Raw genomic sequence first — 695 nt, 5'->3', positions numbered from 1 at the left:
GTTTAGGGTTTTATTAGGGTTTAGGGTTTAGGGTTTAGGGTTTGTGGGGTGTGTTCTGCAGGTGGGCGCCGTGGATAGACTGCGTGAATAAGAGTGAGCTGGATGCGGCTAGTCTGATAAAGGCTGAGGCTCATCTAGCTAAAGCTATAGCAGCTAGCCAGCTAGCCATAAGCGAGGCTCGTCGTTCTGTAGAAGCAGCAAGAGCTGCAGCAGAAGCAGCAAAGCATGGTGCAGTGGGTCCTGCTGCTCGTGATGCAGCAGCAGCAGCAATGGCTGCAGCAAAAGCAGCAAACGATGCTGCTATATCTTCTGCAGAAGTAACTGCAGCAGCAGCAGCAGCAGCAACTGGAGGTAAACACTCCTGGGTTATGTGTGATATGAATCTACCCAGCAGCCATACAAAAATGCTTGTCTTTGAAATACTCGTATGCAGCCTCACCACCGCGGTAACACAAACCCTAAACCCTAAACCCTAAACCCTAAACCCTAAACCCTAAACCCTAAACCCTAAACCCTAAGCCCTAAACCCTAAACCCTAAACCCTAAACCCTAAACCCTAAACCCTAGCGGGCATAGACCCTGAAAAATACACACCGTAAATACATACTAAACCCTAAATCCTAGCAGATACAAACCCTTGAAACACCCTAAACCCTAAACCCTACCAGACGAAAACCTTATACATATACTAAACC

At 47.6% G+C, this 695-nt stretch overlaps 1 protein-coding gene across 1 annotated transcript in view; it reads left to right on the top strand.

Moving 5' to 3' along the window:
* The window catches only part of EMH_0005320 (uncharacterized protein), a gene marked incomplete at both ends in the record, with an annotated part of 2,654 nt that overhangs the window by 581 nt on the left and 1,378 nt on the right, over window positions 1-695 (top strand). The window contains one exon of the mRNA XM_013497118.1: window positions 62-351. Within this exon, the coding sequence (XP_013352572.1) occupies window positions 62-351 (290 nt within the window). The remainder of the gene's footprint in view (window positions 1-61; window positions 352-695) is intronic.

Source organism: Eimeria mitis, genomic scaffold (genome assembly GCF_000499745.2).
Source record: "Eimeria mitis Houghton genomic scaffold, Emh_scaff248, whole genome shotgun sequence".
Classification (NCBI taxonomy): domain Eukaryota; phylum Apicomplexa; class Conoidasida; order Eucoccidiorida; family Eimeriidae; genus Eimeria; species Eimeria mitis.
This window is presented reverse-complemented; position numbering and strand designations above follow the sequence as displayed.